Source organism: Bos grunniens, chromosome 3 (assembly GCF_055505025.1).
Source record: "Bos grunniens cultivar Pamir isolate PY7600 chromosome 3, Bosgru_T2T1.0, whole genome shotgun sequence".
NCBI lineage: Eukaryota > Metazoa > Chordata > Mammalia > Artiodactyla > Bovidae > Bos > Bos grunniens.
This window is the reverse complement of record NC_141167.1, coordinates 18,382,430-18,407,604: the sequence shown is the minus strand read 5'-3', so window position 1 is coordinate 18,407,604 and position 25,175 is coordinate 18,382,430. Positions and strand designations below refer to the sequence as shown.

General features: G+C 41.7%; 3 protein-coding genes across 13 annotated transcripts in view; 2 read left to right on the top strand and 1 right to left on the bottom strand.

Moving 5' to 3' along the window:
- LOC147375134 (olfactory receptor 2D2-like) overlaps positions 1-25,175 on the bottom strand; it is a 132,515-nt gene that overhangs the window by 34,877 nt on the left and 72,463 nt on the right. The gene's annotated exons all lie outside the window — the stretch shown is intronic.
- Positions 3,622-4,707, top strand: LOC147375140 (olfactory receptor 2A5-like). The gene has a single exon (XM_086383094.1). The coding sequence runs from the start codon at positions 3,730-3,732 to the stop codon at positions 4,705-4,707; it is 978 nt and encodes a 325-aa protein (XP_086239220.1). The 5' UTR covers positions 3,622-3,729.
- Positions 16,154-23,591, top strand: LOC147375139 (putative olfactory receptor 2B3). The gene has a single exon (XM_086383113.1). It carries the CDS (start codon positions 18,592-18,594, stop codon positions 19,537-19,539), a length of 948 nt encoding a protein of 315 aa, XP_086239239.1. The 5' UTR covers positions 16,154-18,591; the 3' UTR covers positions 19,540-23,591.

Below are 25,175 nucleotides of genomic sequence, written 5' to 3'. Positions count from 1 at the left end.
GGGAGTTGTTTTTTTGTTTTTGTTTTTTTTAGGGTTTGTAAACAGGGAAATATCATGATCATCTCTGTCTTTTTTGAAACTCACTCTGGCAGTGTGTAGATTGGGTTGGATGAAAGAAAGGCTAGAACAGGAAAGATCAGGGAAGACACTCCTGTTCTCCTTCAGTGAAAATATTCTTCTGAAATGTTTCTCATCTCAACTTTGTCTTGGATGTTGTATAGTCCTCCTGTGATTTAAATATAGTTGCTACTTAACAACTTTTAAAATTGTATTTTCCTAATTTGATTCTTAGAACATTCTCTCAAAGGACACAAGAATAAATAATTTTAAACAAGAAAGAATAACAAAGATTTAATGCAAGTTTTATAATAGTGTTTTCCCTTCAGCTTGTAGTCTACTATTTTTCTTAACCTTTCTTCTTTCTGGAAGAGACTATGTGGGACCTTCTGGCGGGCAGGAGAACAACCCTGCATGGATACCAATCATAGCTCCCAAGGGAGCTCCATATCTGCACAAATAAGACAGTAGGAACTTAAATTATCTCTTGAATTTTTACATTACACTTGATAAATACTGTATTCTCACTTTCTTTCAATCTTCTTTGGTTCTCATTATTAGCATATGACTTTGTTTTGACTAGCCTCTGTTGTGAGGTTGGGTACATAGTGAGAAGTCACCCCTAAAATCATAGATTCTCTGAATCTTGGTGTCATTGAGCTTTAGAATCTTAGAATGTTTATGGCAAAGTTGAATTTTAATGTAGTACATCATGATTTCACATCCAAAGAAGTGATACCACACCTGAGTGACATGGCCTTACAGCTTATGCTTGAAAACTAAAAATGGAGCTACTACTCATTATTGAGTAGTATTACTCACTAGAAGTTTCTTGCCTTTTTTTTTGTAACTGAGCTTAAAATTTCCCCTTTTACAACTTTTGCCACACATTTCTAATTTTCTTCCCTCCAGGAACATACAGTACACATTTCTACCTTTTTCTGCATGACAACCTTCAGAATATTTAGTGAGCTCTCTTAAGTTCCTCCTAAGTCTCCCAGCTAAGCTTTCTCAGTCTCCTCCATTCTTCCATAAATAACAAGGTTTCATGGATTCCTTACTGATAAGCTCTTTTCTCTGTATAGAGAAGCTCTAGTTTGTGTTTTTTCCTTTTAAATTGCAGGTTCAAGAGTTAAAAACAGTTCTCTGGGTGGCTCTTGAGTTTTTTGCTTAACTCTGATAAATATCAGTTTCCTTAGTTGTAAAATGCAGCTAATAGTGGGTATTGACTTTGTGGGATGACCATGGATAATGTATGTAAATGGTCTGGACCAGTCCGTGTTCAGAAATCTGGTGTTGTTTAGTCGCTAAGTCATGTCTGATTCTTTTGCAGCCCTGTAGACGGTAGCCCTCCAAGCTCCTCTGTCCATGTGATTTCTCAGGCAAGAATACTGGAATGGGTTGCCATTTCCTTCTGCAGGGGATTTTCCCAACCCAGGGATCAAACCTGTGCCTCCTTTGTCTCTTGCATTGCAGCTGGATTCTTTACCACTGAGCCGCCAGGAAAGAAATCTGTTGATAGCTATGTAAATCCAAAGGAAAGCCTCAGAATGAGGTCAACTCCATTGCTAGCTCACTAGGAAGCAAAGTTCAGCAACAAGGATAGCTCCCATAAGTACAAATAGCAGCAACTGGTGCCCTTGGTGGGCCAGCTCGGACTCAGCCCTTTCATTTATCCGGCACTTAAAATACCTACTATACGCTAGGTACTGCTCTAGAATCTGGTAACATACAATAAATCAAAAAGATAAAAATTCCTGAATTCTTGTGAGGGAAACTGATGATTTCAAAAAATTATTTTGTACATTAGAAGTTGCTATTATGAAGATAGATAAAACAGAAAATGTACGGAGTATGGGATATTTCAGATTCAAACAGGATGATCAGGAAAGATTCAAGTCTTCCCTGCAAAGATGACAATTGAGTAAATTCTTGAAGGAGAGAAGAGCATGAACCATATCCACTAACTCTCATACTACTGCAAAGAGCCTCTAATGTGAGTATTAATATCATTTTTCTCATTTATCCAAGCCTGAGTCCCATCCAAGGCTTTATGTAGTGTTATTTTAACACAAATTGAGAACTATCAGCCAGCCTTGTCATGCCAGTGCAATGCTTTAAATGTTGAAATTCTGACCCAAAGTTTTGAGATTCTCTATGAAAACCACTTGATAATTTGCAATGTTTTGCAATATGAACTTTCTACTCTCTAAAAGTGTTGATACACAGGTCAGCTCTTTCTCTCACAATGTTACCTAAAATGGGTCTATTTTGTGCTTGTGTGTTCTTAGTCACTCAGTCATGTCCAACTCTTTGTGACTCCATGGACTATAGTCCATCAGGCTCCTCTGTCCATGGGATTTTCCAGGCAAGAATACTGGAGTGGATAGCCTTTCCCTTCTCCAGGGGATCTTTCTAACCGAGGGATCAAACCCAGGTCTCCTACATTTGCCAGTGGATTCTTTACCATCTGAGCCATTAGGGAAACCTGCTAAACCCTGCATGAAATTGGTGCGAGGGACACATTTGAGACTTGGACTTTGAGTCCTGGCTCCGTCATTTACTCTGTCCAACACTGGACAGGTGATTTTATGAAAAGGAAGTCGTGACACTGACCTCAGTGGGTTGTGGTGACAACCAAATGAGATCACCTTTATTAAAACATTTTCATAGAATGCCATTTCGTTAAAGACAATTTCCTTCTTTGGTGTCTGGAAAAGGTGTGTATCTAGCAGTTATGGTTCTGTTGCAAAAGGACTAAGAAAAAAGGACTGGTCAGTATTGTGTTCTGCTGTCTAGGCCTGCCAAGGTGAGATCTAGGATGGAGTTCAAATCACCTGAAGATCCATTCCCACCCAATACTCAACTCTCTCCTGTGAGCAACATGGCTGTGGAGGAGTCCTTACTAGTTTTCAAGAAAAGCTTCGAGACACACAGGCACCTAATTTCCAGGTAAATAAGCTTCATTTTCTTGAGAAATGCCAGAAGCACAAACATGTTCTCTAGGTTTCGATTCTTGAGTCTCTGGCTGTCTTTATACGTCAATTTATCTTTATAGTTGTAACCACCGCAGGTAATGCTGGAATGGTGGGGGTGAGGGAAATAAAAGTTCTAGAGAAAAGATTTCTTTTCCCAAAAAAAGCTTCCTTGAAACTCCCCCTTTTTCTGAAAATTAATGGTATGTGGGTTTTCAAAGATACAGCATCAGAGAGGAAGACAAAGCCAAGAAGCAAGGGTTTTTGTTTGTTTCACATTTACACTGTCCTTGGTAGCACCTGCTTGTCTTGACATTTGAAAGAATGACTTTAGGAACTATAGAGTGCTCTACAACTTTTTGGTTTACCGTAAAACATTTTACATTTCCCTAGCCTCCTTCCTTTGATTTATGGGATGGGTACATGTGTGCGTTCTTCAAAATAAGATTTATGCCATGTACAGTTTTTCCATTGGGCCCTTGGAACTTTATTAAAGCTAGGTAGACAGATCAAAATCATTTCTATAATCCCTATCAAGTGCCTAGAGCAATGCGAAGCCAATTTGGATAGAATGTTCCCTGGCGTGGAGGAGGAGATCTTTATTTGATTGCTTGCTTAGTTCTGCGATGCCTTCAGTCCCTGCAGCTGTGGATCTTACACAGCATTCTCTCACTGAGACTGCAGGGTATTTAGGAATATGTTCTCTTCTCTCCTCAGAAGGAAGGCCACGCATAGCCAAGGTTGGAAAAATCAAAGCTCTGTAACCGAGTTTATCCTCCTGGGCTTCTCCAGAAATCCCAGAACCAACTGGATCCTTTTCTTCCTCTTCCTCTTCCTTTACTTATTTACAGTCCTGGGCAATGGTCTCATCGTTACTTTGATCAGAGTAGACGCACGCCTCCACACCCCCATGTACTTCTTCCTGAGCATCCTCTCTCTGCTGGATCTCAGCTATGCTACCACCACAGTGCCCCAGATGTTGATCCATCTAGTAAGCAAGAGTAAAACTATCTCTTATGTTGGGTGTGTGGTCCAGATGTACATTTTCCTAACCTTGGGCATCACTGAGACCTGGATTTTTGCAGCTATGGCCTATGACAGATATGTTGCCATATGCTACCCACTCCATTATAGGGTCAAGATGAGCCAAACCCTGTGTGTACTCCTGGCAGTCAGCTCTGCCCTTTGCGGTCTCACCTGTGCCCTCGTCTACACAGTCTTTGCAATGAATCTGCCCTACTGTGGCCCCAATGAAATCAACCACTTCTTTTGTGAAATTCCTGCTGTCTTGAAGTTGGCTTGTGCAGATACATCACTCAATGACCAAGTGGACTTTATCTTGGGCTTTATCTTGCTCCTGATTCCATTGCCCCTCATTCTGGCCTCATATGTTCGCATCTTCACTGCTATCCTAAAGATTGGCTCCACCCAGGGGCGAATCAAGGCCTTCTCCACCTGTGCCTCACACATCACTGTGGTCACCATGTTTTGTATTCCATGCATGGTCATGTATATGAGGCCTGGCTCTGAGGCCTCCCCAGAGGATGACAAGAAGCTGGCCCTGTTCTACAATGTCATCTCTGCCTTCCTCAACCCCATCATCTACAGCCTCCGGAACAAGGATGTGAAGAGGGCTTTCTTCAAGTTAGTTGGAATGAGTGCGGGCACTCAGTAAGCCACGGATGAGGGCTGTCTGCGGTGCCTCTGGTCTCTGTCTGACACCCACACGTTCACTGAAATCACTGGACTGAAGAAGGAGCCCAGAATAGGGAAGATATCTACAAAAAAACACTTTTGCATTTTATTAGGCTACTGGAAACATTAGGAAAGAAAGAACTGTGTTCAGGGATGAAATACATCATTGACTTTCTGTTGTTTTGAAAACGTCAACTCATTTCTCTGAGATTTAATTTTTATATCTGTACAGTGTGTTCCAGAATATTCTTTGGGCCTAAATAATAACTACCTTTATTGATCACTTTCTACATGACAAGCACTGTCTAAGTACTTTATATGTACTTTATTTTAATTCTTATAACAACTCCAGAGGTATGTATAATGATTTTCTTCATAAAGTTTAAAAATAGCAGCAACAACAACAACAAAAAACTTAGGCACAAGATTAAACAAGTTGCAAAGGCCACCCAGCTGGAAAGTAACACAATTGAGATTTGACCCCAGGTAGTATAGTTCCAGAGTCCAGGCTCTTCTCTAGTATATCATGCCATATCTCAAGGATTCAGTAGAGCTTTTTGAGGCTCAGCTGAGATAACAGATAGGATACCATTGAGGAAAATTCAAAATATTTAGGATTATGATTCTAAGTCATTAAGCTATAGGGTCAGATCCATCAAGTCAGAGCTCTGCTGGCTAATTTAGATCTTCCTCAGCAGTGTTTCATAGCCTAAGCAAGTAGCATCTTGCAGTGGAATAGTAATTTCTCAATAAATGTTTGTTGAGTGATTTCCTGGCCCTTCTCCATCCCTGGTCTGTCCACTTCTGCCGTTCTTCTTCACTTTCATGGATCCCTGTCTGATTTCCATTGTACCTACCCCACCATGGCTTTCAGCAATCCAGACCTTTATTTACAAAAAGAGTATGTTGGTTTCCATAACTGACTTACCCTTAAATTTCCTCTGCCACCTTAGAGAACAAGGGGAAGGGCCCCAAACTTTAGTCTTGACTTAATTTGTTGAGATCTTGGAAAAACCACCTAATCTCTCTGGAGCTCAGGCCCCTATCCATAAAATGGAGTCTGATGTGGAGATAATGACTGTACTATAATATTAATTTTAAGTTCAAGTAGAAATAGGGCTTAGAACTTAAATAATTGTATAAATTTTATCATTAGATAGTCATTGTCTTCAAAGCCAGATGCCTTAGAAAATAGTTATTACCTTATTAACAGTAGCTTGTATTTGTCAACTACAATGTTAATATCAGGCTTATTATGTGGTCAGAATATATGGATTGCATACTAATGATGGTAACTGAAAGCATATAAAGGCTTCCTTGGTAGCTCAGATAGTAAAGAATCTGCCTGAAATGCAGGAGACCTGGGTTTGATCCCTGGGTCTGGAAGATCCTCTGGAGAAGGGCATGGCAACCCACTCCAGTATTCTTGCCTGGAGAATCCCATGGACAGAGGAACCTGGCACGCTACAGTCCATGGTGTCACAAAGAGTCAGACACAACTGCAAAACTAACACTTTCTCCTTCATACCTTCAGCACACACACACACACACACACAAACATCAAAATTAGTGGGATGCAATCACATCAGTTTTCATTCCAATCCCAAAGAAGGGCAATGCCGAAGAATGTTCAAACTACTGCACAACTGCACTCATCTCACACGCTAATAAAGTAATGCTCAAAATTCTCCAAGTCAGGCTTCAAGAGTACCTGAACCATGAAATTCCAGATGTTCAAGCTAGATTTAGAAAAGGCAAAGGAAACAGAGATCAAATTGCTAACATCCGTTGGATCATTGGAAAACAAGGGAACTCCAGAAAAATATCTACTTCTGCTTTATTAGTGGCTTCCCTGGTGGCTCAGGTGGTAAAGCATCTGCCTGCAAGGCGGGAGACCCGGGTTTGACCCTTGGGTCGAGAAGATCCTCTGGAGAAGGAAATGGCAACCCACTCCAGTACTCTTGCCTGGAAAATTCCATGGATGGAGGAGCCCGATAGGCTATAGTCCATGGGGTTGCAAAGAGCTGGACATGACTGAGCGAATTCACTTTCTTTCTTTCTGCTTTATTGATTACACCAAAGCCTTTGACTGTGTGGATCACAACAAACTGTGGAAAATTCTTAAAGAGATGGGAACACCAGACCACCTTAACTGCCTCCTGAGAAATCTGTATGCAGGTCAAGAATCAACAGTTAGAACCAAACATGGAAAAACAGACTGGTTCCAAATTGGGAAAGGAGTAAGTCAAGGCTGTATATTGTCACCCTGCTTATTTAACTTATATGCAGAGTACATCATGAGAAATGCTGGACTGGATGAAGTACAAGCTGGAACCAAGATTGCTGGGAGAAATATCAATAACCTCAGATATGCAGATGACACCACCCTTATGGCAGAAAGTGAAGAGGAACTAAAGAGCCTCTTGATGAAAGTGAAAGAGGAGAGTGAAAAAGTTGGCTTAAAGCTCAACATTCAGGAAACTAAGATCATGGCATCCGGTCCCATCACTTCATGGGAAAAAGATGGGGAAACAATGGAAACAGTGAGAGACTTTATGTTTTGGGGCTCCAAAATCACTGCAGATGGTGACTACAGCCATGAAATTAAAAGATGCTTGCTCCTTGGAAGTAAAGCTATGATCAACCCAGACAGCATATTGAAAAGCAGAGACATTATGTTGCCAACAATGGTCCATCTAGTCAAAGCCATGGTTTTTCCAGTAGTCATGTATGAATCTGAGAGTTGGACTATAAAGAAAGCTGAGCACTAAAGAATTGATGATTTTGAACTGTGGTGTTGGAGAAGACTCTTGAGAGTCCCTTGAACTGCAAGGAGCTCCAACCAGTCAATCCTAAAGAAAATCAGTCCTGAATATTCATTAGAAGGACTGATGCTGAAGCTGAAGCTCCAATACTTTGGCCACCTGATGCAAAGAACTGACTCACTGGAAAAGACCCTGATGCTGAGAAAGATTGAGGGCAGGTGGAGAAGGGAATGATAGGGGATGAGATGGTTAGATGGCATCACCGACTTGATGGACATGAGTTTTAGCAAGGACTGGGAGTTGGTGATGGACAGGGAAGCCTGGCATGCTGCAGTTCATGGGGTGGCAAAGAGTTGGACATGACTGAGCAACTGAACTGAACTGAACTGAACTGAATCACATCAGCTGCCACATTAACCAGGAACTAATCTCGTGCTATCAAAGTAAATTTAAATTTCTCTCACTCTGGGGTCAGATAAATATTAATTGCTTTGTAAAAAGCAATACAAGATAAATCTTGTAAATCAGCTACTCTCTACAAGTCTAATAGGATTCAATTATCAAAATATTCTAATTGCACTTAGTCGCTTAGAAACAAGTTTTATTTGTAAACCAAGGATTATCTGGATGTTGAGAAAAATGAGAGGATACTAAATGCTAAGAGTGCATTTTGCTTATTAGCAACTTTCTCAAGAAGATAAATGTAGGGGAGTTGACAGCCTAGAGAGTTCTTAGCAATCCCCAAGCATTAAGGGAACATAGGCCTTAAGAGTGATATGGATGGATTGTGAGAAGGGAAGAGCCTACTCTAGTCCCAGGGTTTCCTGCCTGAAGGCCATAGCCTCTAAGAAGAGAAGTCCAGGGGAAAGAGGAGCCTTGATTTTCTGGAGAAAAAAAGAATGAAATTGTCAGCAAGACATTCTGACTGTGTTTCCTGAGGACTTATTAAGAAAATTGTTCTGGGGCCATTAGAAAGGATATGTGAGAGGACTTCCCCGGCAGTCCAGGGGTTAGGACTCCATGCTTCTAAAGCACAGGGTGCAGATTTGATTCCTGGTTGGGGAATTAAGATCCTACATGCTGCATGGCACGGCCAATAAATAAATAACTAAAAAGGAAGGGCATGTGAGGATTATCTGCTGAAATGACTGGACCTTATTTTTCAGAGCTCTCAGGGCAATAGAAACCCACAGCAGGCCCCTCTAATTTCCCCACCTCCCAACATGATCCCTTACTCTGGGCTAGTCCTGACTCCCCAGGTCTTTGCATAGGCTACCCCACCTGGAGTGTCCTCTCCTCACTCTCGTCTACTGTCCCCTTACTTGTTCATCAGGGCCTCGTATGGGTCTCTTCTCAGGAAGCTTTCTAACTACTTTCATCTAGGATGAAAGATTTTTTCTACTCCCCAAACTCAGTGCCACCAACTAAGCACTCAACTTTGGCCTCAGAAACACATGGAGATCTTAAAGGCTCTAACTTTCATCTCGTCCCTGAGCCCCTTTGAGAACAAGAACTACTAATACATCATTCAGATGTATTTGCATAAAGCTATTTCAAATGTTTATGACTATGAATGTCCTTTCCCCACATTGATGATTTGAAAAAAAAAAACTCAGTGAACTGGAAATAAAAGGAAATTTCCTTATTCTGACCAAAAAAAAAAAATCTATATTAAAAACCTCCAACTAACATCACAAAATGATGAACAATTAAATGTTTTCACTCCTAAAATCAGTACCAAAATAAGGATGCTTGCTCTCAACAATCCTATTCAAAATAGCATGGTAAACTTTAGCCACTACAACAAGGCTAGGAAAGAGAATACAGGAAAGGAAGAAGTAAAATTTCATCTATTTTCAAATAACCTAATTGTCTATGTAAAAAATCAAGGATTCTACATTAAAACTCCTATAATTAATTAATTTAGTAATGTTACAGGATTCAGGATGAACACAAAAAATCAATTTTATTCCTATATACTAGCAATGAACAATTGGAAACTAGAATTAAATACATAATATTATTTATGATGGACTTCCCAGGCAGTTCAGTGGTAAAGAATCTGCTTGCTAATGCAGGAACCGCAGGAGATGCAGGTTCGATCCCTGGATCAGCAAGATCCACTGGAGAAGGAAATGGCAACCCACTCCAGTATTCTTGCTGAGATAATCCTATGGACAGAGGGGCCTGGTGGGCTACAGTCCATGGGGGCTGCAAAGAGTCAGAAAAAACTGAGCAACTGAGCATGCATGAACACTATTTTTAACTTCATAAAAGTCAAATGCTTAGTGGTTTTGATTTGCATTTCTCTGATAATGAGTGATGATGCTCAACATCACTCATTATCAGAGAAATGCAAATCAAAACCACTATGAGGTACCATTTCACACCAGTCAGAATGGCTGCGATCCAAAAGTCTACAAATAATAAATGCTGGAGAGGGTGTGGAGAAAAGGGAACCCTCTTACACTGTTGGTGGGAATGCAAACTAGTACAGCCACTATGGAGAACAGTGTGGAGATTCCTTAAAAAACTGGAAATAGAACTGCCTTATGATCCAGCAACCCCACTGCTGGGCATACACACTGAGGAAACCAGAAGGGAAAGAGACACGTGTACCCCAATGTTCATCGCAGCACTGTTTATAACAGCCAAGACATGGAAGCAACCTAGATGTCCATCAGCAGATGAATGGATAAGAAAGCTGTGGTACATATACACAATGGAGTATTACTCAGCCATTAAAAAGAATACATTTGAATCAGTTCTAATGAGGTGGATGAAACTGGAGCCTATTATACAGAGTGAAGTAAGCCAGAAGGAAAAACATCAATACAGTATACTAACGCATATATATGGAATTTAGAAAGATGGCAACAATAACCTGGTGTACAAGACAGCAAAAGAGACACTGATGTATAGAACAGTCTTATGGACTCTGTGGGAGAGGGAGAGGGTGGGAAGATTTGGGAGAATGGCAATGAAACATGAAAAATATCATGTAGGAAACGAGTTGCCAGTCCAGGTTCGATGCACGATGCTGGATGCTTGGGGCTGGTGCACTGGGACGGCCCAGAGGGATGGTATGGGGAGGGAGGAGGGAGGAGGGTTCGGGATGGGGAACACATGTATACCTGTGGTGGATTCATTTTGATATTTGGCAAAACTAATACAATTATGTAAAGTTTAAAAATAAAATAAAATTAGAAAAAAAAAAGTCAAATGCTTAGACATAAATTAACAAAACATGAACTATCATACCCTTCAAAACAGCCTAAAGAGGGTAGATTTTGCAGTAATAGAGATAAAAGGCATGACATCATCCATTAAAGAACCATGACATTAGATTTACATCTGGAATGATCACTCTGGCTCTCATGTGGAAACTAAATTGAAGGAGAAGGATACCAGCTGCTGCACTCACTCAGGCAGGAACAGATGAGAAGCTGAACTGTTGAATAAAAGAGCAGCTACTGAACATGAGAGGTTGGTATTAGATAAGAGGTCTTTATGAGGTAGACTCATTAGCTAGGTAGGTATAGGTAGCTCATTAGGAAATGGTGAGGTAGACAGAGGAGTCAAGGGTGAATCCCAGGTCTGGTTAATCAAGTGGGTGATGGGGGATGAGTGCAGAGTGTAGCCCTTTCCTGCCCTCCAAACCCATTCTTTATGGTGCATAGAAACTCTCCCTGGCTTGCCTGCCCAGGCCTCCCAACCCCCCGCCATTTCTCAATCCAAGCACTTGGTCTAATTGATATTCATATTTCTGGCCCTTTAGACTATGAAGCTGAGAAGGGAGCACCTGAGAGGAACAGGAGGCATTGGGATGGGAGGATCAGGCTCTTGAGTGTTTGGTCTTGAGTGCTACACTGGGAGGGTGAAAAGTGAGCTTGGGGCTTGGGAAGGCTGCTGGGGGGCTGGAAGGCTTGTGGGGCCTGGAGAATCCCACAAAGGCTCATTAAAACATCTGATCTGTTCTCCCTGAGGATCAGGAGCAGAATACTAAAGGAGGACCCAGCAGGCCCCCAGTGCATCCCACCCTAAGCCCAGCACCAGGTAAGGAGAAGGGCCTGAGGCAGGGAACTGAACCATGCTCACCCACTCCTGGGCAGCCCTGTGTTCCCCATATGTCTGACTGTGTGCCTGCCTGCTTCCACCTCCTTTCCATCCTTATCAGGCCACCCAGGCCTGTTCCCTGAACTCTGTCCTCCTCTGTTCGCTGACTTCTCTGTGTACAGTGGTCTATCCGTCTCTTGGTCATTTTCTTTCCTTCCTTTTTTTTTTTTTGAATATTCAGAGATTTAAATTTTATCTTATTTTTAAACTTTACAATATTGTATTAGTTTTGCCAAGTATCGAAATGAATCCGCCACAGGTATACCCGCGTTCCCCATCCTGAACCCTCCTCCCTCCTCCCTCCCCTACCCTTCCTCTGGGTCGTCCCAGTGCACCAGCCCCAAGCATCCAGTACTGTGCATCGAACCTGGACTGGCGACTTGTTTCATACATGATATTATACATGTTTCAATGCTATTCTCCCAAATCTCCCCACCCTCTCCCTCTCCCACAGAGTCCATAAGACTGATCTATACATTGGTGTCTCTTTTGCTGTCTCGTACACAGCGTTATTGTTACCATCTTTCTAAATTCCATATATATGTGTTAGTATACTGTATTGGTGTTTTTCTTTCTGGCTTACTTCACTCTGTATAATAGGTTCCAGTTTTCCAAGTGAGCTCCTCAGCTGAAGGAGAGAAAAGTAGAAGAAAGTGAAGGCTGTTGTATGGAGCTGAGGCATTTGACTCTCCTCTGAAGCCCACTGAGGATAGAAGTCAAGACACTGGTAAGGATAGATCAAGGTATTGATGACAAGTTAATAGAAGTTAGAACCTGGAAGGGGACATTAGAAGTGGGAAGAGCTGTGAAGTTCTTATTTAGGAAGGGGAGAGATGTAACTGCTTCTAAACAGGATATTGGTATCCTAGCACTCTTTTCTGGTACAGCCTTAGGCCAGGCCTTGGGATGGATGGGAAGAAGGCTCATAGTGGGCTTGGAGCTCCCCATTCACTTGCTCCTGGTCCTTCTATCCCACTGCACATTCCTCAGTTTTGCACCATAAGACTATGAGTGGGATGCTTACTGAGAGACTACTACAGTGGTCCAGGCATCAGGTCCAGATGAAGCTGAAAGAAGAAGCGCACAGAAGGATGACCTAGAGAGAGTGAACCAGAGACCTTCCCACCTGACCAGCCGCACTAGTCCCAATGACACTTTGCTTGATCCTCTTATGGGGTCAGCAAGTTCACTATCTCCCAGGTCAGTTGATCCTATCCGTGATCTGCCCTCACTAATATGTTAGTTATATTTTGCTGGAATTTACCTCCCTAGTAGAATTCGCAAGTGCACTTTTTAGGACCTGGAACAAGTCTCATCCATCTTCCACATGAAAGCCTTTCAGAGAGTAGGCCCTCAGCTTCCAGAATTCTCCTACCCTTTCATTCCATGTGGCAAACATCCCCACTTGCCTCAACTCTTCCTCACATGATGTTGTTTCCAGACATTTCTTTATAACCTCTTTCAACTTACTTATCGTCCCCTTAAAACGTGGCCCCAGAAGGTGGTCTGGCTTCTGCAGACACAGTTCCATGATACCTCCTGTGATCTCACAGCATCTTTTCTCAGTTTTGTCACTTTACGATGATGTTTTAGGAACATCCTTGCATTGATCCCCTTTCAGTCTTCAGTTATTTCTCAGCTGAGCTGACTATGTATGGCTGGCTTTTTAAGCAGAGGGGCAGGGAATTTTACATTGGTGCTATAGCATTTTTTGTTGTTGTTGTTGTTGGCATACGCTTCTTGTTCTATCCAGTTGAGACTTGAAATCTGATTTGCAATGACATGATCAGATCTTCTTCCTCACCATCTACACAAGATGTGAAGAAAGAACCTGTGAGACTGGTCCATGGGAATGTATCTTGAATTTTCTGGTGGTTACAGTTAGATGTCAGACATGACTGAGTGCATACACACACACACAGTTAAATGATCTGTATCCTCCTCATTCATACATCTTCCCCTTTGTTTATGCTCTATTGAAACTGCCTCTCAAGACTTGTGTTCTTAGTTTTGTTGCTGTCTGCTTCCTCAGAGACCATGCAATAGCACCTCTTTCCCTTTCTTTTGGATTTCCCCCAGTGTAATACACATTCTGAACTTTTACCTTAAGAAAATGACAAAGGAAACAAAGCACTCCCCTCACCTTATGTCCCAATCTTAGATATCTCCTCATCTCAGTCCTTCTCTTTATAGCCAAGTTCACTCCTCATAACCCACTGATTTCTGCCTTCATCACTCCACAGAAATTTCCCACATCCAAGCAACTAATAAGTGTGGCATTATTGCATTTTTTGAAAAGTTTTAATTCCTCTTGCTCTCTCTATAGCATTTAGCATAATATGCACTCATGGAGATGGTAGTTTCCTGAACTTACAGTGTCAAGCTCTCCTGCCTCCCTGGATGCTCTCGTTTAAGCCCATCTCTTCTCCTGCTGATCTCTCCAGTGTTCCTCCTCCCAGGTTGCGTCTTTGGAATCTCTGTACTCTCTCTGAGGTACCCCTGAGAGTTCTCATCCATTCTGTGCCTTAATTACCTTCTAAAGTTTGGTTTTCTGCTTAGATCTCTTTCCTGAGCTCCAAGGCAATCTGTCTAACTCTTTGATGATCAGATCCTCCAGGACACTCGATGTTTCAAACTCTGCATGTCTATAATAGAATTAAGAATGACTTTCTGACCATTTTCTCCCCACCCCATCACTCTTTCTTTCACCTCCACCTGTCCTGTAATGGTATTACTGTCAACTTAGCTTCCCAGGTTTGAAACCTCAAACTCATGCTTGTTTCCTCCCTCTTCCTCATCTTCTGTACCGCTTGGTTACCAAGTCTTGTCCACCTCTCTCTCTAATCTCTCTTCTCTTCTTTGTTGTCTGGAATGTTACCCTTCTCCTGTCTTTCCTTCATACCTCTCAGCTGGTCTTTCTCCAATGTCTTTTCCTAACTTCCACCCAAATAGTGATATTTCTAAAATCTAAGTAGGAAGTCAGGAAACACCTGGGGTAACAAGCAAATTTGGCCTTGGAATACAGAATGAAGCAAAGCAAAAGCTAACAGAGTTTTGCTCAGAAAACACACTGGTCATAGCAAACACCCTCTTCAGACACAAGAGAAGACTCTACACATGGACATCACCAGATGGTCAACACCAAAATCAGATTGATTATATTCTTTGCAGCCAAAGATGGAGAAGCTCTATACAGTCAGCAAAAAAAGACCAGGAGCTGACTGTGGCTCAGATCATGAACTCCTTATTGCCAAATTCAGACTGAAATTGAAGAAAGTAGGGGAAACCACTAGACCATTCAGGTATGACCTAAATCAAATCCCTTATGATTATACAGTGGAAGTGAGAAATAGATTTAAGGGACTAGATCTGATAGATAGAGTGCCTGATGAACTGTGGAGACAGGGTACAGGAGACAGGAGTACATTGTACAGGAAACAGGGATCAAGACCATCCCCATGGAAAAGAAATGCAAAAAAGCAAAACGGCTGTCTGGGGAAGCCTTACTAATAGCTGTGAAAAGAAGAGAAGCAAAAAGCAAAGGAGAAAAAGAAAGATATAAACATCTGAATGCAGAGTTCCAAAGAATATCAAAAAGAGATAAGAAAGCCTTCCTCAGTGATCAATGCAAAGAAATAGAGTAAAACAACAAAATGGGAAAGACTGGAGATCTCTTCAAGAAAATTAGAGATACCAAGGGAACATTTCATGCAAAGATGGGCACCAAAAAGGAAAGAAATGATATGGACCTAACAGAAGCAGAAGATATTAAGAAGAGGTGGCAAGAATACACAGAAGAACTGTACAAAAAAGAGCTTCATGACCCAGATAGATAGTCATGATGGTGTGATCACTCACCTAGAGCCAGACATCCTGGAATGTGAAGTCAAGTGGGCCTTAGGAAGCATCACTATGAACAAAGCTAGTGGAGGTGATGGAATTCCAGTTGAGGTATTTCAAATCCTGAAAGATGATGCTGTGAAAGTGCTACACTCAACATGCCAGCACATTTGGAAAACTCAGCAGTGGCCACAGGACTGGAAAAGGTCAGTTTTCATTCCAATCCCAAAGAAAGACAATGCCAAAGAATGCTCAAACTACTGCACAATTGCACTCATCTCACATGCTAGTAAAGTAATGCTCAAAATTCTCCAGCCAGGCTTCAGCAATACATGAACCATGAACTTCCAAATGTTCAAGCTGGTTTCAGAAAAGGCAGAGGAACCAGAGATCAAATTGCCAACATCCACGGGATCATCAAAAAAGCAAGAGAGCTCCAGAAAAACATCTAGGTCTGCTTTATTGACTATGCCAAAGCCTTTGACTGTGTGGATCACAATAAACTGGGAAATTCTGAAAGAGATGGGAATACCAGACCACCTGACCTGCCTCTTGAGAAAACTGTATGCAGGTCAGGAAACAACAGTTAGAACTAGACACGGAACAACAGACTGGTTCCAAATAGGAAAAGGAGTACGTCAAGGCTGTATATTGTTACCCTGCTTATTTAACTTATATGCAGAGTACAGCATGAGAAACGCTGGGCTGGAAGAAGCACAAGCTGAAATCAAGACTGCCAGGAGAAATATCAATAACCTCAGATATGCAGGTGACATCACCCTTGTGGTAGAAAGTGAAGAGGAACTAAAAAGCCTCTTGATGAAAGTGAAAGAGGAGAGTGGAGTCCCTTGGACTGCAAGGAGATCCAACTAGTCCATTTTAAAGGAGATCAGTTCTGGGTGTTTTTTGGAAGGACTGATGCTAAAGCTGAAACTCCAATATTTTGGCCACCTCATGTGAAGAGTTGACTCATTGGAAAATACCCTGATGCTTGGAGGGATTGGGGGCAGGAGAAGAAAGGGATGACAGAGGATGAGATGGCTGGATGGCATCACCGACTCGATGGACATGTGTTTGAGTGAACTCCAGGAGTTGGTGATGGACAGGGAGCCCTGGCGTGCTGTGATTCATGGGGTTGCAAAGAGTCAGACGTGACTGAGCAACTGAACTGAACTGAAGCCTTAATGAATTATTTCTCCGCTTAAGACTCACCTGATGCTTGCCATGGCCTAAATGATCGAGTCTATGCTCATTACCAAGGTACCCAATACCTTTTTCTTCCTATTGTTTGCAACCAGCCTGCCCTCAGACCTTATCACACGTGTCCCCTGGTTGTACAAAACTCTCTCTCGTTTGATCCTTTGTAACTACTACTCCATTTGCTTGCAAAACTCTTCCTAGTTTTCCAACTTCCTACTCTTCTTTGCTTAGCTAATTCCTATTCATCTTTTAAGATTCACATCATGGGCCCTGTTTTTGGAGAAGTTTAGCTTTCAAAGGCTAGTTCAGGTGCTTCTTTAATGGATCCCCATGACCCTCTATACTTACTCTTGTCATAGCACTTATCACTTGAGTACCATTCATTGTTTATCTGTCTCCTTCCTATGTGTGTTCTTTGAGGGTAGAAATTTTTTATTTCTGTATCCCTAGTGCTTAACACAGCATTGACTGCCAGCCCATATTTCCATCAGAGTGCTAAATACATTGGAATGTGATTTGTGTCTTTATTCTTCTATTTCCCCCAAAACACTGTGAGCTTCTTCAGGATTAGGAGTATACCATGTTTGTTCTGGTCTCTTTCAGTTTTGTTTACCATTTGATATACAACACCAGGAAGATAATTTGACTGGAATGAACATCACTGAGCTTCCACTTTGTGCTAGCTACAGTGCTGTGTGCACCATGCATATCATATATTACTTCTCACAGGTTCTGTTCCTGTTTCTGGTAGATATTATGTAGATTTTACAGAGAAGGAAATGAGGTTAAAGGAGACTAAATTACTTGAACTGGCCACAGTTGAAGTACCAAGACTTGAATGTCAATCTTCTGATTCCAAATCCCATGTTCCTCCACTAGAACCACTTCCTATGATGCCAAAAATGAAGAATCAGCTCTAACTTTTGAGATATAAACTAAACTTTGGACTTCCCTGACTGTCATAAGTCTTGACTCTAGGAGAGAAAGAGACCCCAAAGTATAGATTACCACTAGGAAGGTATTCCCATCAAGCTGAAAGAATCAGAGATGCCAAAGCTGACTTCAAGCCAAAAAGACAGCTATTATTCTGCCTCAATTATAGTTTGAGGGTCAAGCAGGAAGACTTTTTTTCTGTTGTGAATAAGGCCAGGAAGAGGCCCAGTGGTGAGCAACTCCATCTGAAATAAAATCAGATATGAGGAAGCTTCCAGAGACACCAAAGATTCAAGAAACACAGACCTGGATAAAATTTTCAAAAAAATTTTCATATTCTGGAGTCATATAATCTTGCCCATATTTCTGACTTGCCCTGCCTGTATATATGTAGTGATTTGAAGTTTAAAGCACCAAAGGAAAGAGTTTTGAGTGATTTGTTTTTTGACAGGAGGGAGAAGGAAACTTCAAATCTTCGTCATCACACTCTACACCAAAGACTAAGGCAGAAGAACCTCAAGCAATGTGCTGTGTGGTTGTGGCTCCTGAAGCACAAGAGAGCAGATGGCCTTGCTAGGACTAAGAGAGGAAACACAATGAGAAACTGGAAGTTCTGATGAAAGATTCACACTTGAGAGAATGAAAATCTCATAAAGTTTTCCCTGCCGTTCCCTAATTTAACCTCATCCTAGACAGACCTCAGTCAATGACCTGATATTAATCCCGAGTGAGAAGGGGACAACAGAGGATGAGATGGCTGGATGGCATCACTGACTCGATGGATGTGAGTCTCAGTGAACTCCGGGAGTTGGTGAGGGACAGGGAGGCCTGGCGTGCTGCGATTCATGAGGTCACAAAGAGTCGGACACGACTGAGCAACTGATCTGATCTGATCTGAGTATCTAAATAAAATCATCGACCTTGCCAACAACTGAACAATCATGGTGATTGATATGCATCCTAAGCTGGGACAATAGTTGGTTCATTTCTCTTTCTACAGCTGAAGGAGAATGCAGGATTTCCTCTGGGAGAACCAGAGCTCCGTGTCTGAGTTCATCCTTCTGGGCTTCTCCAAGGATTCCCAAATTAATACAATCCTCTTCAACATCTTCCTCTTCCTCTATGTCTCTACTCTTGTGGGCAATGGGCTCATTGTCACCTTAATCCACCTGGACTCCCGCCTCCATACACCCATGTATTTTTTCCTCAGTGTCCTCTCCATGCTGGATATGAGCTATGTCACCACCACTGTGCCCCAGATGTTGGTTCATCTGGTCTGTCAGAAGAAAACTATCTCTTATGTTGGGTGTGTGGCCCAGATGTACATCTTTCTGGTGTTGGGCATCACTGAGGGCTGGCTGTTCTCTGTCATGGCCTATGATAGATATGTGGCCATCTGCTACCCACTCAGGTACAAGGTTATCATGAGCCCATGGCTGTGTGGGGCAATGGTGGTCTTTTGTGGACTGTGGGGGGTGAGCTGCTCTCTAGTATACACGGTCTTCACTATGCGCCTGCCCTACTGTGGCCCCAATGAGATCAACCACTTCTTCTGTGAGGTTCCTGCTGTTCTAAAGCTGGCCTGTGCAGATACATCCCTCAATGACCAAGTAGATTTCATCCTGGGTTTCATCCTTCTTCTGGTACCCCTTTCCTTCATTCTGGCTTCTTACATCCGCATCTTTGCCACCATATTGAGAATTCACTCGGCCCAAGGTCGGCTCAAGGCCTTCTCCACCTGTGCCTCCCACATTACTGTAGTCACCATGTTCTGTGGACCCGCCATGTTTATGTACATGAACCCTGGGGCCAATGCCTCCCCAGAGCGGGACAAGAAACTTGCCCTGTTCTACAACGTCATCTCTGCCTTTCTCAACCCCATTATCTATAGCCTCAGAAACAAAGATGTAAAGAGAGCTTTCCTCAAGCTAACAGGCTGGGGTAGGACCACTGAATGAGGTCACTGGAACACAGAAGGCTACGACCAGACCTGAAACCATAGGTTCTGTGGTCCTTCCACCCCATTCCCTACCATAACCCTATAGATAGGCAAGAATCACTGACTGTTAGGGGAGATGATATGGAAAGTAAGTACCTGGGTGGGACGTGATGACTCCAGTGGGCTCTCTTCAAACATCAAGAGACTAAACTATGGACATCTTGCCGAGGAAAGATCCATGTCTAATTCTTTCCTGTTTCCCCAGGGCCCAGCAAAGAGTCTGACAAATCAAAGCATTTACTCAAAGCAAATGTTGAGTCACTGAATTCATGAGGATTGGACCTATTAAATCAACTCTAGGTAGATGGGACAAGATGGGTCATAGGACCCAGATTAGTGAACTTTATTTTATCTCAATAAAGAGCATCAACAGATCTAAAGAAACATAGTTTCGGGGTAAAGGAAAGGTGACCTTTAGAATGGGATTCAAGGGTTGGTGATTGTCCATCCAGTATTTCCATGATGTGCCCCTGCTATGGTGAAGAGATACTTTGAGGGGGTCTCTCAGTGATACAGGTAAAATGTCACCCAAAAGAAATTGTAGTGGGTCAGAGCTCATACTGTGCAGCAAACCATCACTTTGTAGGATTGTTGTGAGAAGTCAGTGTAGGTAGCATTCTCAAAACAGTGCTTGATACACTGCTTGCTTTACATAAACATTGTCCTTCTTCTTGTTATAGTTGACTTCTTTTTCCTAACACCTCAATTACCAAGCAAACAACTGAGACCATTTCCACTTACAGACAGTAGCCATTCTGCTCTCTGGAAAGGGATAGCTCGCAATACAATTGAAAAGGTTGGTATTTGTGTATACTTCATCCTTATGTGGATTTAGTGAGTTCAGTAAGTAGGATCTGTCACCAAGAAGCTTATCAGCAAAACTATAGAAAAATAATATCCCTTCAAGATACCAAAAAAGAGGCCCTGATTGCAAACAACCACTGCTCCTCAAGGATACCTCCATTGATATTCTCCCAGGGTAGAGCTTTCAAAATAAATATTTGTCCATATCTGAATTGAGTAATGATGGTGTTAATAGAGTACTTTATTCAAGAGGATATCAACAGGTATGGAAAGAGATGGATATCATAATGGGTGCTGGTTCTTCTTACCAGTGCCAGAGCCTTTTACCCATGGCTGTGGCCCCTGAGAGTGCCCAGCACCCTCTAGGAGGCACAGAAAAATTGCTCCACAGAATCTTAGGAATTGTACTGGCCACACAGCATCTATCATACCAAGAAAGGCAGGTAACACCTCAGTGAGGCCTGAGTCAGAGAAGTAAGCTTTCACCTTTAAAGAATCACCTCCAAGTTTTGGTTTCACTCTTTCTACTAACTAGAGAACAAACAAAAAAGGAGGCAGGAGTTCCTGGCATTTATTTTATCCTTGTCATCATCCTGACATCCCACAGTTCATAGAGCCATCCCAGTCTTTCCCATTCCAAATTTAGCTTTGAATTTGAAAGTCTAGATCACATAGTGGAACGAAGGACAGGTTATTCAAGGAAACGGTGCCATGGCGAAATATTGTCAAATTCTTGCTTTGAACCCAAAGGAAATTTAAAGCCATTAGGCTCCCTTCTGACAAATATTAGGCCTCTTTAGCATCAGAATTGTTGAATCGACATTAATTAACAGTCCTCAATAAAAAAAGTGATGGTTCCCATGAAGGTGATACAGATTCAATCTAACTGAATATCAGTGAAGCTGCTTTGGACTCAGTAAGAAAGTACTGGTGATTGTGGTGTTGATGACAGAATGAATATAACTTGTAGAGGACGAATAATGTTTGACCTTCCCACTCCACAGCATGTTATAGGATGTTTGTTGACCATGTTTTGAAAAATAGTAAGGAACAGGGTTTGAGGAGAGATCCTGGGGCACTGGGAGAGCAAGTGAGCAGGAGTCATGTACAAAGACTGGAAGGATGCACCAAGTCCCCCAAATCACAAACACAAAGGAAGGATAGGAGTTGATGATGCTATCCAGGCTACATCAAGATACTAGTGGGATGATAGGAAAAAATGGGAAGACAAAAGGGTTTGATTAGGCCAGACAACAGCATGGTAGGATTAGAAGTTGGAGAGAACAAGAAGAGACTGGGTTGCAGAAAATTTAGAATTGAGAGTGAAAACTCTTGAAAGAGTTTATGAATAAGCCCATCTGAGAGTGTTGTCCCTAGGGAAGTTTCAGATTTTTGGTAAAGAGATAGAAGGCAAATTCAATGAAGAGATTTGGGGTGTGGTTTAATTTTAGGAAACAGGATTTCAGAGAGAAGTTACAGGGAGAAGAGATGAAGCTCAGTACGGGATGGAACATATGGGATGCATGGATGCTCAGTGGCTGAATATTTTGGTAGGCCAATATTTTGTATTGGCCATATTTTTGGCCAATACATTGGCCAGAGATGAAACAGACAAAACAGGCTTGGAAACCCAGCTCCTTCGTTTACCAATTTTCAGACTTTGGCTGTGGTTCCTAATCACAATGAGCATTTGTAATTCGAGCTTCAGATTTTCTCTTCAGTAAAATGGAGATAATGATACTTATTTTGAAAGGTTTAGAGAGATTGTAGCTTTCTAGGTCCAAAAAAAGAGATACCTCTTTAGGTCCAAAAGATTACACAAGGGAAACTTGATGTAAAGGAGTGTTAACCACAATAAAATAACATATAAGTAACTCAGCGTGGTACCCAAGGGCCGAGGGATAGTAGCCAAGGAAGAATAGACCTGGGAGGGATTCAGACCTCATTGGAGAAGGTATGGTTCAGGCGCTGAATTGCGAAGGAGTTCACGGATTTCTTCTTGTTCTTCCCTGTAGCTCAGATGGTAAAGAATCTGCCTGCAATGTAGGAGACCTGGGTTCGATCCCTGGGTCTGGAAGATCTCCTGGAGAAGGGAATGGCAATCCACTCCAGAATTCTTGCCTGGAGAATTCCATGGACAGAGGAGCCTGATGGGCTACAGTCCGTGGGATCACAGATGGTCGGATACAACTGAGTGATTAACATTTACTTACTTCATGGATTTAGACAACCCAGAGTTAGTCTGGAGTTGCTAGGCAACCTATAGGTCACCTTTCAGGGTGCAAGTAAGCTGAAACTATATATTTTTAAAGAAATATGTGTTGGACATTTTTAGCTATTGGTTTGCTTGCATTCTCTGAATTCTGAAGCTATTTTAGTAGCTTTGGAAAGTTCAGTTCAGTTCAGTCACTCAGTCGTGTCCGATTCTTTGTGACCCCATGGATTGCAGCATGCCTGGCCTCCCTGTCCATCACCAACTCCCGGAGTTCACTCAAGCTCATGTTCATTGAGTCGGTGATGCCATCCAACCACCTCATGCTCTGCCATCCCCTTCTCCTCCTGCCTTCAAACTTTCCAGCATCAGGGTCTTTTCAAATGAAAGTTGACTTTGGAAAGTTCACTCTTTTTAAACAATATCTTCTTTATTTTTTTTTTAATTTTCTCTTTCAACTACTTACTTTTGTAAAACACAATGTGGGTTTATCACTAGGAAATGAGGAAACAACACAACTGCACTCTTTGCCACATATATGTGAACTGAATAACATGTTCAGTGACCGACAGTCTTTGAAAGAAGTGATAACCGTTCACTAATCATTATGCATCTGCTATTTATGTAGTGATTTATGGCCTGAAGAGCTAGTAGTAAGCTGTATTTACTCAGTTATTTGGTGAACAGTGTTGTTGAGAAACTACTATTATTCAATTTCACCTTGAGAGCTGAAGTCCATGCATGTTTGTAGTTGCTTAGTTGCTACGTCGTATCCACCTCTTGTGATCCCATGGCTTTAGCCTCCCTGGCTCCTCTGTCCATGGGATTTTCCAGACAAGAATACTGGAGTAGGTTGCCATTTCCATCTCTAGATCTTCTCAACCCTGGGATTGAACCTATGTCTCCTGCATTGGCAGGCAGATTCTTTACCACTGAGCCACAAGGGAAGTCCCCTATGCATGTTAAAATCATGCAAAACAAGAACACCCTGGACTTGGTATTGGGAACTGCTGGTTCCTGCCTGTCTTTCAATGTATGGAATTGTATTTTAAACCAATATGAGGGGTAATACTTCCTACGCCCTGCTTACACTTTATTTAAGGGCTGTAATGGCAGAGGAAGTGATGTAAATGAGTTCTTTGAAGTATATCTCTCAAATTAAGTGAATCAATTCCATTTTCTATGCAAAAAAAGAAAAAGACAGAGGAGCAGGAAAGAAGGAAGGTACATAGTTTTCAAATCCTTTAAAGTACTTGCATCAGTAACTTACTATTGGCCTTACCAGTGTGAACTGCTGTCAGACTGTGTTCTCTTTTCCCAAAACTCTCAATACGTCCCATGTATAATCCAAAATCTCTGGTTAATTACTTATTAATTATTATGTGTGCTAAGTTGCTTCAGTTGTGTCTCTGACTCATTGCAACCTTATAGACTGTAACCTGCATACTATACATTAACCCACTCAATATGGTGTAGATTGTCAAATATAGATCAGGGTAAAACACTGTGGTATTCAGAAAATGTGACCTGTTTGCTCAAATTTTTGTTCATTGAAATTAATTTACAAAAATAAAATTCACTCTTTTTGCACTAGAAAGTCATTTTCATAAAGCTATAAGAAAGGAAATGATGCAAAAAAAAATTTTTTTTTTCTGCTTGAGAATATATAGTTCTCAGATATCTCTAGCTTCCTAAAAGTATGGTTTCTAAACTGGAATGGACAGAAGGAGAGTCAATAAGCTGCCTTCAACACAGAGGAAAGTCAAACGGCTAAGGGGGCCTGCCCGCCTCGTCCTACCTGTGTGGAGCTTCCAGCTAGCATTCAGCAGACATTAAGAAAAACCACCTCATCCAGCAAAAGAATCCTTTTGCTGGGTATATTCTTGCCATATGGCAGGCAATGTTCTAAGGGTTTTGTATATATATTACCTCACTTAATGCTGACAGGAACCCTCTTTGGTAGATACTATTATTACTTCTATATGCAGATTACAAAGTATAGAAAAACAGCAAGTATGAAGCAGAGCCGGGTGTCAAACCCAGCAGCATGGCCCCAGAGTCCACATTATCAACTTCCACGTGGCTCAGCATGAACAAAGGAGGCTGAAATACACAGGGAGGGGCTGAGAAAACAGAATGAAGAGAAGAGAAGAAAACTTTTTAAAAACCAAAACTATAAATCATTTCCTGAAAGATACAGTTAAATATATCATCTATAGAATAAGTAAATGATATGAAAGAAGAGCAATTAAAGAATAAAGAACTCTCAGGTGATAAAATAAAAAATGAAAATTAAAATAAATATTCAGTGACATGGTTAGAAAAAAAAAATCAAAGAAACCTTTCTTCTAATTAGAGCTAAATCAAAAAAGGTTCAAATCTGAGTAATAGAAATTCCAGAGTTAGAACAAAGAAAATAAGAGGGAGGTTGTAAAATAAAATTTCCCATAATTGTAGAATCTGAATCCTTCCAAATTCCCTAATCCAGGAATGAAAACAGGCCCACACCAAAGCAAATCACCACAGAACTTCAGATGCTGGGAGAAGGAAGCTTCTAGAGAGGAGAATGAGAACTAGCA